This window comes from Lutra lutra, chromosome 4 (genome assembly GCF_902655055.1).
Source record: "Lutra lutra chromosome 4, mLutLut1.2, whole genome shotgun sequence".
Taxonomy (NCBI): domain Eukaryota; kingdom Metazoa; phylum Chordata; class Mammalia; order Carnivora; family Mustelidae; genus Lutra; species Lutra lutra.
Window position 1 is genome coordinate 154,155,290 of NC_062281.1, and position 14,453 is coordinate 154,169,742.

Sequence of the window (14,453 nt, forward strand, 5' to 3'; positions counted from 1 at the left end):
GGTAGTGATGAAGAGCCTGAACCTTGGAGTCAGAAAGACCCGACTCTCCCACTCACTAGCCATGTGCGTCGGATTGAATGACAGCCTCTCTCTGCCTCCGTTTCTCGTTTGTCAAGGAGGATAATCATAGCAGCCTGACAGGGTTCTTATGCAGATTAAGTCCTACGCAGGAAGTAGCCAATAAACAGTGGCTACATTTTAAAAGGTAACTCCAAGTGAGATGGACAGAAACAGTCGCTTGTAGTTCCGTGGGATGACAAGCATGGCAGAGGGAAACGTAGGGGCCATGAGAAATACTCTTAGCATGGAGTCTAGAACACTCGAGCAGACTGTTGTGTTTTAACTGCCTGCATGCATTTCCTTTTCCTGCAGGCATACTTTTTTGATGCGCCAGAGATGGACCACCTCCCAACAGCTACAGTTGCTCCAAACCAAACAGTTGCGACAGCCAAGTAGCTGAAGAGGAAAGTAAGAGATTGTATTATTGTTTTGGTTTTTTTGTTTTGTTTTGTTTTGTTTTTTTGAGGTTTGGTACAGTAACAAATGGGCAAGTGTGTCACTTCTGAAATCGTTAACATCAGGAACCAAGAGGGCCAGACCCTTTTGTCTTTCTGTACGATTCACTATGGTGTTTGGGCACAAGCATGTCTGTATCTATGCGGCCCGCCAGCCGGAGTCCTCCATTGTGAAATCCGCATGGTCCTGGTGTGATAGATTTGGGAGATGTGAGCTCTTAGCTTTTTCACTGGAGGAGCTCCTGCCTTTTGGCCCCAGCATCCCCTCTCCTTTGCGCTCTGTCCTCTTCCCAGGAGCAGAGTATGGGTTTGTTCTATTTGGGTACACTCCTGGTGGTTTTCCTAGTTTCCCTGTGACTTCTCAACCTGGCCTCAGACCCTGAGTGTGACTTCTCTTGAATTACTCATAGGGTTCCCAAAGCCTACAAATGCTCATGGCTGGTTTGCTCTCTGGCCTCTTGGATGATTCTCTTTCAGTGGTTGGCTCTGTGGGTCTGCGTCCAGGAATAAGAGACAAATCCTCCATGGCTTATTCCTTGCCTCCCCGTTCTAGCTCCTCAGTGTACCAAGGCTGCGGCCATGCTGAACTTCTTGCCATTGCCAGAGCACACATGCCCTTGCACTTGCCATTCCAGATGTCTGAGTATTCCCTCTATTCCAGCAGTCATCACGTGCCTTGTGATCCCGTGACACCTTGTATTAGACATCGCTGTTAATGGTGCTGGAAGCACGAGTTCTTCACAGTCTGTGTGTCCATCTGCACAGTCATTTGTTCATTCATTGATTCATTTGTCCTCCATGGACTGGTATGCCTCTCCAGTTCAACTCAGCAATGTGAGAACAAGAAATGGGTATTATCCTGCTTCTTTGTTGCTCACCACAAGACCTGGTATATATAGGGAGTGCTTAGTAAATGTTTGTGGGGTGAATGAATGAAGCCACACTCTGCACATGATCTCCCTGCCCATGGAGAACCTCTAGTCTGTTTTGTAATCGCAGGATGACCTTCTCCTTTCCCAGAGCAACAGGGTGTGGTGCAAAGACCAGGGCCTTTGCAGTCAAGTGGAACAAAAATGAAATCCTGGCCTCACCACGTACTAGCAGTGTACCTGGGACAAGGAGCTTACTGTCTCTGAGCCTCAACCAACGTAACTGTGAAAGAAGGATGATACAACCTGTACTAGATTAGAGATCATGTTTATAAAAGCTCCTGGCTCATAGTTAAGATGCTCAGTGACAGAATCAAGCTACTGGCCCTCTGAGAGTGGGTCTGTATTGGTGTTGAAATTTGGTGGTTCTCACAAACTTTACCTTGACACTTTTTTTTTTTTAAAAGATTTAATTTATTTATTTGACAGAGAGAAATCACAAGTAGGCAGAGAGGCAGGCAGAGAGAGAGGAGGAAGCAGGCTCCCTGCTGAGCAGAAAGCCCGATGTGGGGCTTGAACCCAGGACCTGGGATCATGACCTGAGCCGAAGGCAGCGGCTTAACCCACTGAGCCACCCAGGCGCCCCACCTTGACTCTTTATTTCCTTTTTGTAAAACCAAATAGATTTTCCTTCTTAGTTGAGGAATTTGGGTTGCAGGCCTTGCAAGCTGACAAGATGTGGTTGGCCAAAGACACCTCTGGCCATCTTGGTGGTAAGACAGTTGTCCTGGCCAATGGAATGCCTAAGGAGCTATTGTAAATGTCACCACCCACCTTCCCCTCTTCCCCTCTTCACATGGGGATGTGATGATGTCAGAATCAAAGGTCAGAGCCCTTGGAGATAGGGTGGGCTCTTCTCTCCTTTTTACCATAAAGAGGCTGAGGCCAAGAGAGAACAGTGCCTTGTCTAAGGCCATCCCAGAGTTTTGTGGCAAACTAACATGTGTATATCACATTCCATTCTACAAAATACATCCAGATCACTCTCTCTTTGTCCACTGTTAGCAGCCTTACTGACTCCATCGTGTAGATAAGGAAGCTGAACTTAAGAAGTTTGAGTTGACTAAGATCACCTGCCTCTTTTTTTTTTTTTTAAGGTTTTATTTATTTATTTGACAGAGAGAGATCACAAGTAGGCAGAGAGGCAGGCAGAGAGAGAGAGAGAGGAGGAAGCAGGCTTCCCGCCGAGCAGAGAGCCTGATGCGAGTACTTGATCCCAGGACCCTGAGATCATGACCTGAGCCGAAGGCAGAGGCTTAACCCACTGAGCCACCAAGCCGCCCAATCACCTGCCTCTTAAAAGGCACAGCTGGGACTCAAACCCAGGTATTCTGGAGCCATTTCTTGATGTTTTTCTACTTTCCCACTTTTAAGGTTGATGTTCTTTTCACCCCTAAAATTTGCAGGCTCTCACTCCTGGACTTTGGCATCTTTTTTGAACCCTCCTTTGCTTTTCTAGAGATGCTTCAGTTCAGAGAATCCATACTTATTGGATAGCACAACCTCCCAGGAATTTGAGGGCTGTATTAATTATCTATTGCTGCCTAACAATGTTACCTCAAACCTAGCACCTTAAACAATGCCCATTTATTAGTTCAGTTTCTGTGGCTCAGGAGTCTGGGCATAGCTTAGCTGGGTTCTGTCCTTCGGGTTCTCTTACAAGGCTGCACTCAAAGTGTTGGCCTGGGCTGGGGTCTCATCTGAAAGCTCGACTGGAAGGATCTTCCTCCAAGCTCACCAGGTTGTTGGCAAGATTCACATCCTTGTGGTCTGTTAGACTGAGGGCGCTCCTTACTAAGTGTCACCTGGAGGCTGTCCCCAGTTCCTTGCCACATAGGATGGCTGACTTCATCAAAGCCATAAGTGGAGATAACAGACAGTCTATTAGGAAGACAGAGATAATATAAAGTAAAGTAACTGTGGAAGTGATATCTATCACATTGAGTTTTAACTCAATGCTATAATTCTCTTTAACAAAGCTTCCAGACTGTATGACTTTCCACCATGACTAAAGCTGTTTTCCACCAGCCCCTTCTTGTCCACACCACATCTGAGTTTTCCTATATCTTTTGATGAGATGCAAGTTACAAGTCTTGCCCACACTCAGTGAGACGGAATTACCCAAAGGCATGAGTACATGGAGGCAGGGATCACTGGAGGGCATTTTTCACTTGATCTTAGCCAAAAGGCCGAGAAGCGATAGGAGGGCATTTTTATTTTACACTATGTTTCAGCTTTATTAGGTATCATTAACAAGAAAATTGTAAGTTACTTAAAGTATACGTTGTGATGATTTGATCTACATGTACATTGTGTGGAGGCCATTGTGTAGTCTGTCCGCCATAAGCACACACCCTTGTAATATGTATGTATTTGAAATATTTACATAGTCTGTTGTCAATCCGTATAGTAACTATTAAAGCTTAATTATTTATTTTTTGATGAAAAATAAATATTAATAGAAGTTCTACATTTTTCTTCCATTACCTCAGTGGGTGGTTTTTACAGTCCACTGCCTTAGAATGAGCGTATGGTAGCTTGTTTGCCTTATGGTTTGATTGTCTACATACTTGTTAAGCTCCTCCTGCAGATGGATTTCATTAACTGTTAGCAGAGAAGGCCCTGGGGCAAGGTGGGTCTCTTCCTGAGATTGAGGTCCATGGGAAAGGGATTAAGTCTGATTGGACTTGAACTCCCCAGTGCTTGGCCTAATGCCTGCCTGGCACAGACAGAGCAAGTGCTCAATTAACGTTGGGTGGCTGGAGGTGACCCTTTGTAAAATTAAGGCAAGAGGGGGGATGTGGGCTTTTATCAGAGGTATCTTGGCTCACGGAGCCCTCATTTACTCTTAACACTCAGCATTTACTTGAGGCTGTTCTGGGGCCTCCGTGGTCCAGGAACTGGAGACCTAGAAAGTCAAATACAGTCAGCCTCGGGGAGCCTTGGTCCATGGGTAAAACAGCTAAACAGATAATAAACAGGCAGTGTTTGTAGAGACGTGCCAGACCCAAATTGTGAATTGATGAGCATGGTGGGAGCACACAAGCTGTGACTCACTGGCCTGAAGGAAGACTTCATAGAATAGGTGTTGTTTGAGCTAGACCCTGAAGGTTGGGCAGAAGCAATCAGTTACCTATTTTTCTGAAGAGAGCAGTTAGCTTCTCATGGCATTTGGGAAGGAAGTCATAGGTTCATTGGGACACAATGATGTGATGTGGGCTCCTATCCCTGGGAACAAGAAAATCTGAGCCCAGCTGGAGGACAGAGGTTGAGCCCACAGTAGCAGCCATTGCTTGGGTCTCTCTTGGCCAAAAATACCTGACATCGACCTAGGGAGGGGCTCTTTCAGCTGCTCCTGTGTTAGAACTCAAGTTTCTTCCTTGCATTTTCTTATGAAGGCTCCAGGCCAGTGTCCCAGGTGCTCGAAACCTTCAGAGAGTCAGAAGCTGGCGTTTGAGAAAAGCCTGGTTCTCCGGGCCTTTGTAGACCTCCCATCCTGATTTATATAGATTTGACACCTTTGGGCTTTGCTCAGATCTATAAACTTGGGCATCAGTGTCTCCGTTCGGGTGTCAGGTCTCCAAATGAGATAGTGACGAAGAGTTTCTTTGGAGCTTCCGTGGCAGAAGCATCAATCGCTTTGCCAACGAGGGCTGTCCAGAGCCCCAGGCTCTGCGGATTTATGAGCTGCCTGCGCCTTCTTCTGTAATCTCTAGACTCCCAGCTTTCACTGAAAAAGAATGGCTTCTAATATCGCAGATAACCTTCCTCATGTAAATCTGCACACTGGAGGGCTTAGCCTGGCACAGATTACCAGGAGAACATCCACCTCTTCTCTCCCTGGAAACTCGGGATCACAGAGGAGCCTCCAATGACTTGTGATCAGGGAAACCACCCCTATATAAATCATGGAGATATTACAGAGAATATCTGGCTTGCTTCTTCCCTCTTTTCCTTCCTTTTAAAAAATTATTTATTTATTTTAAATATTTTATTCATTTATTTGACAGAGATCGCAAGTAGGCAGAGAGGCAGGCAGAAAGAGGAGGAGGAAGCAGGCTCCCCACAGAGGAGAGAGCCCGATGAGGGGCCCGATCTCAGGACCCCGGGATCATGACCTGAGCCGAAGGCAGAGGCTTTAACCCACTGAACTACCCGGGCACCCCATACTTCCTTTTTTTTTTTAAATTAAATTATCACCTGAGGGCCAGTGCCATTTCTTCTCTGAGCCAAGACCCGGGGGAAGCCTAGAAACTGTGCCTTGGGAGTCTTACTTTGGCTTGTGGGATAGGGTATCTGAAAGATGGCATTTGTATTGGGGCTGCCTTCCCAGGAGCTATGACAAGTGGGTCTGTCTGGAGGAGGGTGGCCAGCAGGTAATTACACTGCGGTGTGATCGGGCTTTAGTAAGAGAAGAGCAAAGGGCCTTAGGAGATTCCTTTGTAATTAAAAAACCGTCCTGATTTGATACACAGGGTTTATGTGCAATTATCCTTTCACTCACTCCTGTTAAGAGTGTTCATATTATAAGCCAAAGCTACAAACCCTTTTACTATGTTTATACACATCAATTCTTTTATTCTGAAATCAGTTTTAACTCAATGCTATAATCCTCTTTAACAAAGCTTCCAGACTGTATGACTTTCCACCATGACTAAAGCTGTTTTCCACCAGCCCCTTCTTGTCCACACCACATCTGAGATGTCCCTGCCCAGAGAGCCCAGTTTCAGTGCCTGTGCTGTTTCTCCCATCAGTTTTCTTCCTGGTTCTCTTTGAAGTCAATCGGAAGAACCTGGGTTGGAGAGTGGGTCAGCACAGTAACTTTTTTTTTTTAAAGATTTTATTTATTTATTTGAGAGGGAGAGAGAGAGCACAAGCAAGGGGAGAGGCAGAGGGAGAAAACGAAGCAGGCTCCCCACTGAGCACAGAGCCCAATGCAGGACTCGATCCCAGGACCCTGGAATCATGAGCTGAGCCAAAGGCAGATGCTTAACCAACTGAGCCACCCAGGCACACAACACAGTAACTTTTCATTCTTGCTTAAACTTATTTAGTGCAAAGTTTTTACACATAGACAAAAGCAGAGTGAATAGTATAGTGAATGTCCATGTACCCATTGCTTACTTTGCATAGTTGTCAACTCACAGCCAACTTTATTTCATCCATCCACCCATCTTATTTTGAAGCACATCTAAGATTAATACCCCATGTTATTATTTTAAAGATTCCATTCATTTATTTGACAGAGAGAGAGATCACAAGTAGTCAGAGAGGCAGGCAGAGAGACAGGAGGAAGCAGGCTCCCCGCTGAGCAGAGAGCCCAATTCGGGGCTCGATCCCAGGACCCTGGGATCATGACTTGAGCCAAAGGCAGAGGCTTTAACCCACTGAGCCACCCAGATGCCCTACCCCTTATTATTTTTAAGCATATCTAAGCACATGTATTATTTGATCCATAAATATTTAAATCCTGGATCTATAAAAGACACTTTTAAACTTTTAAAAACATAGCCGTAATACCACAGTCACACCTAAAAAAAATTGTATCTTCTTAATACAGGCGTACCTTGTGTTATTGAGCTTTGCTTATTGCGTTCCACAGATACTGTGTGTGTTTTTTGTTTTTTGTTTTGTTTTGTTTTGTTTTTTTACAAATTGAAGGTTTGTGGAAGCCCTGTGTTGAGCTGAGTCTATCAGCACCGTTTTCCCAAAAGCAGTTGCTCACTTTGTGTCTCTGTGTTACATTTTGGTAATGCTTGCAATATTTTAAACTGTTTCATTATTAATATGTTTCTTACGGTGATCTGTGATCACAGGTCTTTGGTGTGACTGTTGTAATTATTTTGTGGCGCTATAATCTGTACCCATATGTAAAATGGTAAACTTCATCAAGGTTATGTGTGTTCTGATGGCTCCACTGACCAACCATTCCCCTGTCTCTCTCCCTCTCCTCGGGCTTCCCTATTAAAAAATTGTAATAATGAAAATGGGCCAATTAATAGCTCAACAATAATCTCTGAGTGTTCAAATAAAAAGAGTCACACATCGCTCACTTTAAATCAAAAGCTAGAGATGACTAAGCTTAGTGAGGAAGGATGTCGAAAGCCAAGACAGACTGAAAGCGAGGCCTCTTGCACCAAACAGCCAAGTTGCAAAAGCGAAGGACGAGTTCCTGCCGGAAACTGAGAGCGCTGCTCCAGGGGACACACGGATGATAAGAAGGTGGAACAGCCTTATTGCCCACGTGGAGAGTGTGTGAGTGGCCTGGATAGAAGAGCAAACCAGCCACCACATTCCCTTAAGGCAAGCCTGACCCCGAGCAAGGCCCGAGCTCTCCTCCATTCTGTGAAGGCTGAGGGAGGTGAGGAAGCTGCAGAAGGAAAGTTGGAAGCAGCAGAGGTGGGTTCGTGAGGTTTAGGGAAAGAAGCCACCTCCATAACGTATAAGGACAAGGTGAAGCAGCCAGTGCCAGTGTAGACGCCGCAGCAGGTGATCCGGAAGTTCCGGCTCGGATCATTCGTGAAGGTGGATGCACTGAACAACAGGTGTTCAGTGTAGACGGAGCAGCCTTCTGTCGGGGAACATGCCGTGTGAGACGTCCACAGTGGCAGAGAAGTCAGCGCCTGGCCTCAAAGCCTCAGCGAGCCCCTCCCACGAGCCGGGCTGACTCGCGTGGGAGGGGCTCATGCAGCTCGTGACTTTATGTTAAAGCCGGTGCCCATTTGCCATTCATAAAACCCCAGGACCCTCAAGAATTTTGCTAAATCTATACTTTCTGTGCTCTGTAAACAGAACAACAAAGCCTGGATGACAGCATACTTGTTTACAAGATGGTTTACTGAGTATTTTAAGCCCCCTGTTGAGACATCCCCAGGAAAAAAAAGATTCCTTTCAAAATATTCCTGCTCACTGACAATACATCTGGTCACCCAAGAACCCTGATGGAGACGGACAAGGTAAGTGTTCGAATGCCTCTGACACAGCATCTGTTCTGCAGCCCATGGATCACGGAGTCATTCCGGCCTTCTGATTAAGAGATTCAGTTCATAAGGCTGTCACTGCCATAGTGATTCCTCTGGTGGCTCTGGGCAAAGTGAAATAAAAACCTTCTGGAAAGGATTCACCATCCTAGAACATCCATGATTCATGGGAAGAGGTCAGGATAGCAACATGAGCAGGAGTTTGGAAGAAGTTGGTTCCAGTCCTCATAGGCGACTCTGAGGGGTCAGACGTCAGGGAGGAAGTGACTGCAGATGGGGCGGAAGGAGCAAGAGAACGGGAAGTGGAGGCTGAAGGTGGGACTGTGCGGCCGCCCTCTCAGGGTAAAACTTGAGGGTGAGCAGTTGCTTCTTACAGATGAACAAAGAAGGTGGTGTCCCAGGATGGAATCTACTCCTGGTGAAGATGCCATGAAGGTGGTTGAAATGACAACACAGGATTCACAATTATCACAGAAGCTTAGTTGATAAAGTAGCAGCAAGGTTTGAGAGGACTGACTCCATTTTTGAAAGAAGTTCTACTGTGGGTAAAATGCTATCAAATAGCGTCGCGTGCTACAGAGAAATTGTTTGTGAAAATAATCAATCCATGTGGCAAACCTCATTGCCGTCTTACCAGAAATTGCCTCAGCCAGCCTTCAGCACCCACCACCCTGATCAGTCGGCAGCCGTCAACGTTGAGGCAGGACCTTCCCCCCAGTAAAAAGATTATGACTCGCTGGAAGCTGATTTGACGCTTAACATTTTTTTTTTAGCAATAAAGTATTTTTTAATTAAACTATGTACATTTTGGGATGCCTGGGTGGCTTAGTCAGTTAAGCATCTGCCTTTTGGCTCAGGTCATGATCCCAGGGTCCTGGGATCAAGTCCCACATTGGGCTCCCTGCTCAGCAGAGAGCCTGCTTCCCCCCTGCTCCCCTCCCCTGTTCATGCTCACTCTGACTCTGACAAATTATGTCAGAGAAAAAAGTATGTACATTTTCCAGGCATAATGCTATTGCACACTTAGTAGACTCTGGTATAGTGTAAACATGACTTTTATATGCCCTGGCAAACCAAAAAGTTCATTGATTCACTTTATTATGGTATCTACTTTATTGCCTTGGTCTGGAGTGTCTCCCCAATCTCTCTGAAGCATCATATGTACTTCAGTGTTTGAATTTCACCTTGCAGTTTGTTGATGTATCTCTTAAGTGTTTTATTTTTATTTTTATTTTTATTTTTTTTAAGATTTTATTTATTTATCTGACAGAGAGAGATCACAAGCAGGCAGAGAGGCAGGCAGAGAGAGAGGAGGAAGCAGGCTCCCTGCTGAGCAGAGAGCCCGATGCGGGGCTCGATCCCAGGACTCTGAGATCATGACCTGAGCTGAAGGCAGTGGCCTAACCTACTGAGCCACCCAGGCACCCCTCTTAAGTGTTTTTTAAATGGTAGATTCCCACTCCATTCTCCCCCCTTTCCCTTTACCATATATTTGTTGAAGAATGATTTATCCTATAGTTTTTCACTATCTGGATTTTGCTGATTGTATTTCTATGATGTTGTTTATCATGTTGCTTTGCCTTTGTTTTCTGTAAACTGGTGGTTGTATCTAAAGGTTTGGTCAGATTCAGCATTGGTTGGTTGGTTGGTTGGTTGGTTGGTTTTGGCAAGACTACTTGATAGGTGGTGTTAAATGCTTTCACCCATAAACTCATAATGTGTAATTATCTCTTGCTTTTTGATATTTAAAGTAATTAAGTGATGCCTACATCTGTTAAATCATTAGGGTTTTCAAAATGGTGATATTTCAGTTCTATCTTTGCTTCTTTGTTTATTAATTAGAATACTTCTTTCATAAAAACTTCCTCTTATCTACTCTTTAGCTCAGCAGTGATGTAATTCCTGGAGAAAAGCAGGATAAATGATTCTTTTGCTTTTTTCCCCACCTACTTTCAAAACAGTAGTCAGCTTGCTAGCACTCAGCAACAGTGACCAGTTTCAGTCCATTGCAAGCATTGTGCTTACCAATATTCAAGTTGTCCCTTCTTTGGCTGATGGGAAGCTCTTCAGATTGGCCCGAGTCCTATTGGCATAGCCCTAAGAATCTCTGATAAATGTGTTATTATCTGTTACAACAGAATTTTCCAGGCTTTTCCAGGCTCATCTTGAACATTTCCTGTCCCAGATCCAGACTGAGTCATTTCTTGAAGGAGTCTTGATTCTGTTCATTAGAGACATAGTCATACCAGGTCACAACCTGGACACTAGCAATACTCATTGCCATTGGGTTGGTTGTTCACAGGCCTTTTCACTGTTCAGAGTGAGGAAATAGATGTGTTGTGTGCTTGATGCCTTTTTTAAAGGAGATGCAATGTGGGTTCATACTCATACTTTGAATTCTTATTTAGCACTACAGAGTTTTTTCTAAATTGCTTTTATCTTATATCTGTATCTCCTTTCTTACCTACTGGGAATCTCACTTTACAGCAATACCAGCAGTGATAGAATTGGGCTAGCACATAAGTACCTAATTGTTTTGTCCAGGCACTAGCATTGGTCCAATAATAACAGCAACAGCACTCCCATTAATTACTGGAAACATTGCTTTAAAACCTTTTAAGGCTTTTTTTTTTAAGGTTTTTAAGTTCTGGAGTTCCCCTTCCTGGCTTGTTTACTTGGAAGCCCGCTATTTATTTTTCAGGACGCACTTCAGATAGCCTGTCCTTGGGGAAGTTTAAATTACTTACTCCTCTGTGCTCTCCTACAGCTCTTTGTATGTTCCTCTGTTAGAGCACTTCTTATTCACAGGGACATAGACTGAGAATCCCTAGAGAGTGAAGATTTTTGACCAATATAGCTGCAGCATCCCACAGGCTTTGGGAAAGCTTGATTTTGAACTTGACAGTTCATAGACCCATCACATGCACACATGCTCAGTTCGTTTGCCTGGTGACTTGAGCACTTTTTACTTGTTTGTTCATTGAGGGCCTACCCTTGGCCACCATTTGCTGGGTCACTGGGGTCAACAGTGGAGATTGGACCTTCCCCTCCCAGATTTTACACCCCATTTTCTATCTCAGGTTTCAGATAGACTAGAAGGTCCTGCTAAATTAAAAAGAGAACCCTAACTTAGGGAACTTTGGGTTTGAACACCCCCGATCAGGCTCGGGTGCAGGGGTGCCGCCACGAAGGGGGCTCAGGGCTGGCCTGGGTCGCAGTGGGACCACCCAATATGAGGAGCCTGAAGTGGCCAGGAATCGGGTTGTAGGTAGGCAAGAGGTAGGGGAGCTCTGGCTGATGGTGGCATTAGGGACCAAGTCTGGCACAAAGGACAGTATCATCTTACTCGCCACCCTCTGGGCTAAGCCCCAGGAATCCCCAGCCTCTGTCAGGCTACCTACTAAAGGTTGGCAGCCGGGCAAGGGAAATTTTCTGTCTTTAATCCCTCCTCTGGTCTTGACATTAATTTAGAACAGACAGCTAGAGAGATGAGAGAAAAAGAGCATGTTTATGAAAATAAAATCTTCAGTGCCTGCCCTGTGGGCTCGTTTGTCTCTACCTTTATTTAGCATTTCAGAAGCCCGAGCTAATGTTTACCAGAAGGCAAGGAAGGACTGTTCTTACAGTCCAGCAAACTGCAGCATTCATGCTTCTCCAACCACTTTTCACAGATATATTGTTGACAACATTTCCCTTTTCTAGAGCCGGGACATTGAGGCTGATACCCCTGCCTTAGGCCCACCTTCCTAGTTGTGATCCTACTCCCAAGGGTAGTAGGAGGCCTGGCACATTCTCTTAGGTTGGAGGCCACTTATTAGGAAACAGCCTCTCTGCCACATTTCTTAATCCCCACCCTGGATTTAACTATATCTAGCACCTCTTCCCAAATTTTCATCTATTGCAGATCGCCAGCTAGGTATACCAACAGATGATTCAAATTCATTACGTTCAAGACTAAACTCATCTTCCCCGCAACCAGATCCTCCTTATATTTTCCTGTCTCCGTGAATGGCACAACCATCCACATTGCCCCTGACTTTAGACTAGGTTAGGTTCTTTATTATACTGTCTCACAGTACCTCACAATTACAATTACATAAGTAATATGTTATGTATATGTTTACCTGGTAGTTTCCACTGCCAGACTGTGTAACTTTCTTGAGAGTTGGGACCATGGTGCTTTATTCATCATGGTATTCCAGTGCCCAACCCATCTGACACATGAGTCCTTAATCACTATTTGTTGGAATAATTAAGAAATCCACCTGGTCACCCTAGAAACCTCATCATCAATGTAGAATCCCCCTTCTAACCTTCCATATCTTACCTATCCGTACAACTTGTCTATTCTACCCCTGAAATGTTTCTCAGGTCTGTCCTATTAGTACTCTGCCTGATGTTCCTGGTGTTCAGGACCCAATCAGCTCACATTTCGACTATGATAATAACTTGGTGGGTTTCTCTATCTCTTTTCTTTTCCTTCTTCCAATCCATCCTATGCATAGCCAAAGCACTTTTCAAAAAATTATAAAACTGCGTCACTTAAGAACTTTCTTTTCTTCTTCTTCTTTTTTTTTTTTGGCCTCTGATCGTCTAAAAGACAAAATCTACACTCCCTGTAGGATCAATCCCTAATCTGTTTGTCCTACCTCATATCCTGCCATTGTCCCCTGCACAACCTCGTGCTTCAGCAACCACAAACAGCTCTCCAGTTTTCAAATCTTTTCATGTCCCTCCATATTTACTTTATTCCTCCTCTAGCACCTAACACAGCTGTTACAAGGAAGGGAGACAAAGAAGGATGGGGGAAGGTAGCTATGGGATCTGGCAAAGGAAAATCACTGGTTTTCCAAAGTAATAGAGGAAAACTTTTTAAAATGTCCTCTCCCCTCCCATAATAAGTCTTCTTGGAGTTGGTGATTCAGGGCTCCAGGCTGTCTGGTATTGAAGCTATACCTCTGAACATAAACAAGTACCCTTCCCTACAGATTAGGTCCTTTCTAAATATGGGCGGGGGGGTGTTTTTTTCTTTCTTTATTATTATAATTTTTTTAATGTTATGTTAGTCACCATACAGTACATTATTAGTTTTTGGTGTAGTGTTCCATGATTCATTGTTTGCATATAACACCCAGTTCTCCATGCAGTCCGTGCCTTCCTTAATACCCATCACCGGGTTCACCCATCCCCCACATCCCCCAAACCCTCAGTTTGATTCCCGGAGTCCATAGTCTCTTGTGGTTTGTCCCCCTCTCTGATTTACCCCTCTTCATTTTCCCCTTCCTTCTCCTGATGTCCTCCATGTTATTCCTTATGTTCCACAAGTAAGTGAAACCATATGATAATTGTCTTCCTGTGTTGGGCTTATTTCACTCAGCATAATCCCCTCCAGTCCCATCCATATTGATGCAAATGGTGGGTATTCATCCTTTCTGATGGCTGCGTAATAGTCCATTGTAATATCCAATGGGGGAGTCTTTTTCTTAAAAGTGACTCTTTTTGTTTTTCAGTTCTCTTTTCTGTTTTTTGAAGTGTGGTTCTTTGGGACATGGCATCTACTGCAGGGAAGCAAGCCAGTGGGAAAACTGATGGCATGGCCCACCCTCCGGCAGCTGTAAGGTGCCAGGCTGAAGTCTCATCACCCAATTTAACAAACAGTAACTAAATGTTCAGTCCATGTGTCTTTCGGCTCTTCTTTCTCACCTGTCAGTTATTGTTGTAACTATGCACCGATTTAGGACAAAATACAAGGGAACATGGTAGGTGTGCCTGCCATCTGCCTCTCGCTGTCCTGGGACGCCCTTAACATGTGAAATGGATCCATCCTAACGTCTGATGACTTTCTTCGGAATTGTATACAGATGATCCTCTAAGGTGATCCTCTTCTCTCCAGTGCTTGCCATCGTAAACTGACCGAACTGTATGAACTTTGGTTTGGATTCATTGGGAGCCTGAACAGTTTGTCTGTGGTGACTTGACACTGGGCAACCAAACCTGATTGTTGCAAAATAAATACCTCATAGAATGTC

General features: G+C 44.6%; 1 protein-coding gene across 2 annotated transcripts in view; it reads left to right on the forward strand.

Annotated features, from left to right (window-relative positions):
* YIPF1 (Yip1 domain family member 1) overlaps nt 1–14,453 on the forward strand; it is a 41,782-nt gene extending 27,329 nt beyond the window's left edge. For both annotated transcript variants that reach the window (XM_047726580.1, XM_047726579.1), the window contains 2 exons: nt 373–468; nt 13,935–14,453. In XM_047726580.1, coding sequence (XP_047582536.1) covers nt 373–456 — 84 coding nt within the window. In that variant the 3' untranslated portion in view covers nt 457–468; nt 13,935–14,453. The remainder of the gene's footprint in view (nt 1–372; nt 469–13,934) is intronic.